The 1984-nt window shown below is 38.6% G+C and overlaps 1 protein-coding gene across 1 annotated transcript in view; it reads right to left on the bottom strand.

The window, feature by feature from the left end:
- The window catches only part of LOC107575444 (ras GTPase-activating-like protein IQGAP3), a gene marked incomplete at its 5' end in the record, with an annotated part of 35840 nt that overhangs the window by 28654 nt on the left and 5202 nt on the right, over nt 1-1984 (bottom strand). Inside the window, 5 exons of the mRNA XM_016261821.1 lie at nt 105-186; nt 258-436; nt 1257-1370; nt 1469-1536; nt 1620-1696. Of these exons, the coding sequence (XP_016117307.1) occupies nt 105-186; nt 258-436; nt 1257-1370; nt 1469-1536; nt 1620-1696 (520 nt within the window). The remainder of the gene's footprint in view (nt 1-104; nt 187-257; nt 437-1256; nt 1371-1468; nt 1537-1619; nt 1697-1984) is intronic.

Consider the following 1984-nt stretch of genomic DNA (forward strand, 5'->3'; position numbering starts at 1 on the left):
AAAAAAACAAATAAATAAAAATGTACTTGTGCAAATTTCCTATATTTTTCATTTTGATTCTGTGGCGAAATAAGACCCAGACATGTTTTGCATCACAGACTCACAGTTGACTCTGCTGACGGAGTCTTGTATTTCTCTCTGCGTCAGGTATTCCTCATAGATGTCTTTCTCTGCCGATCCGTTTGCCTGAAACACACAGAAGCATCAGCATCCGCTCCGCAGCGGTCTACGAGTGTGTGCTGGTGTGAGGCTCTCACGTGTGTCCGTGCTCGCGCTGCTTTCTGAAGGCGCGCCTGCCGCAGCATCTCCTGATACACGAGCACGAGCGAGTCCTGCAGACCGTTCAGCGCAGCACTGGGGTTCCTCAGGGCTTGACCTGTGACCTCCACACAGCCACGATCCACCGCCTCGTTGATGGCGATCACAGCCGCATGCACTGCACACACAACATCATTCGGCTCAACACTCACTTCGGTTTAAAAATCAAGTGTGTTTCTGTGCCACTCATTCGGCTCTTACTTGTAATACTTCACACTGCAGTTCTTCCTCAGTATTTTTAATCTTGTACAAGTATCTAAAGATACATTTACTTGGCAGAAAATTCATAAACCAAACATTTATATGTCAATGAGGTCAGAAAAAGAAACTTTTCTCTGATTCTTCTGACTTTCAGATATTTAATCTCGTTTTTTAAAAGCATAAATTCACTTTTTAATCAGTTTCTCAAAACCTATCTTATGACATTTTGCATCTCAGTGTATCTTGATTTAAGAAAGCTTAGATATTTGTACTAAAAACCAAGAATTGAAATGCATTGATCTGCATCAGGGTTATTATAGTTAACAAATTAAATCTAAATCCGCTTGAAATATAATAAATGTTAACTGAAGTAAAACATTAAAAAAAAACATTTTATTTCAGCAGCATCTCATTTTAATTTAGTTTAACCTGATGTACTAAAATTGAAATAAAAATGAAATATATAGACATAAAATAATTTACTAAAACAATGACAAAAATACACAAAATTAAAGTTTAACAAATTAATTAATAATTAAAATAAAAACGGAGTTTTAACAATAAATCTTAATAAATACTACTAATAAAACATCAATAATTACAAGTCAAACTGATATGGATGCATAACTTCCGTATTTTATTTACCCATTTATTTTAGTTGCATGAAGTTATTAGAAGGGTGCTTTATAGATGTTATTTATTAAATTGAGTTTTTGCAGTGCAGGCATGTGTTTTACCTGCGGCCTCGTCCACAGAGAGCTCGTTAGCCAGGATTCCTCCGATCTTACTGAACGCTGGCATCTGAATGCCGTATTTATCCAGCTCCCGCTTCATGTTATTGATCTCCTCCTCTGCAGAACATTTCAAAGGCTTTAGAAAACCGACAGCTGTGCTTCTGGATGCTGATCGGTCAAACACGCAATGCAGAAACAGCTCTGATGAGACTCACCTGTGAACTTGACCTTCCCGCAGAGGTCGTGGATCTGAGGGGCGAGTCCCAAACGAAACAGGAACAAACTAACACGAGAGATCAGTTATAACACGAGCTCAAACTGCAGCGAAACACACAGAATCTGATTATAATCATCTCTGATCCAGACCTCAGCGCGTGAATGCAGTAAACGGCTCTGGGCATGTTCTTCTTGTCGTACACATCCGTCGTCTCCGGATGAAACATCTGCAGAAAACACATCAGGAATCATCTTCAGTAATGTGCAAAGTTCATTAGTAAGGATGTAACGATTCACTCAACTCACGATTCGATTCACGATGCAACCACTGCATTTTTATCACGATCCAAACAAAGATGCTGCGTACATGCAACACGAGCAGTTTTTAATCTAAATTAGATTGTATAATTTCGAAATTTGAAGCAAAAACAGAATGGTTTGACCTCAGTTTTGTGAAACTATGCATAAAAATAAATATCTGCATGAAACCGAAACAGCAGACGAGCTGAACGAGA

This window comes from Sinocyclocheilus grahami, unplaced genomic scaffold (genome assembly GCF_001515645.1).
Source record: "Sinocyclocheilus grahami isolate Dianchi unplaced genomic scaffold, SAMN03320097.WGS_v1.1 scaffold2644.1, whole genome shotgun sequence".
Taxonomy (NCBI): Eukaryota; Metazoa; Chordata; class Actinopteri; order Cypriniformes; family Cyprinidae; genus Sinocyclocheilus; species Sinocyclocheilus grahami.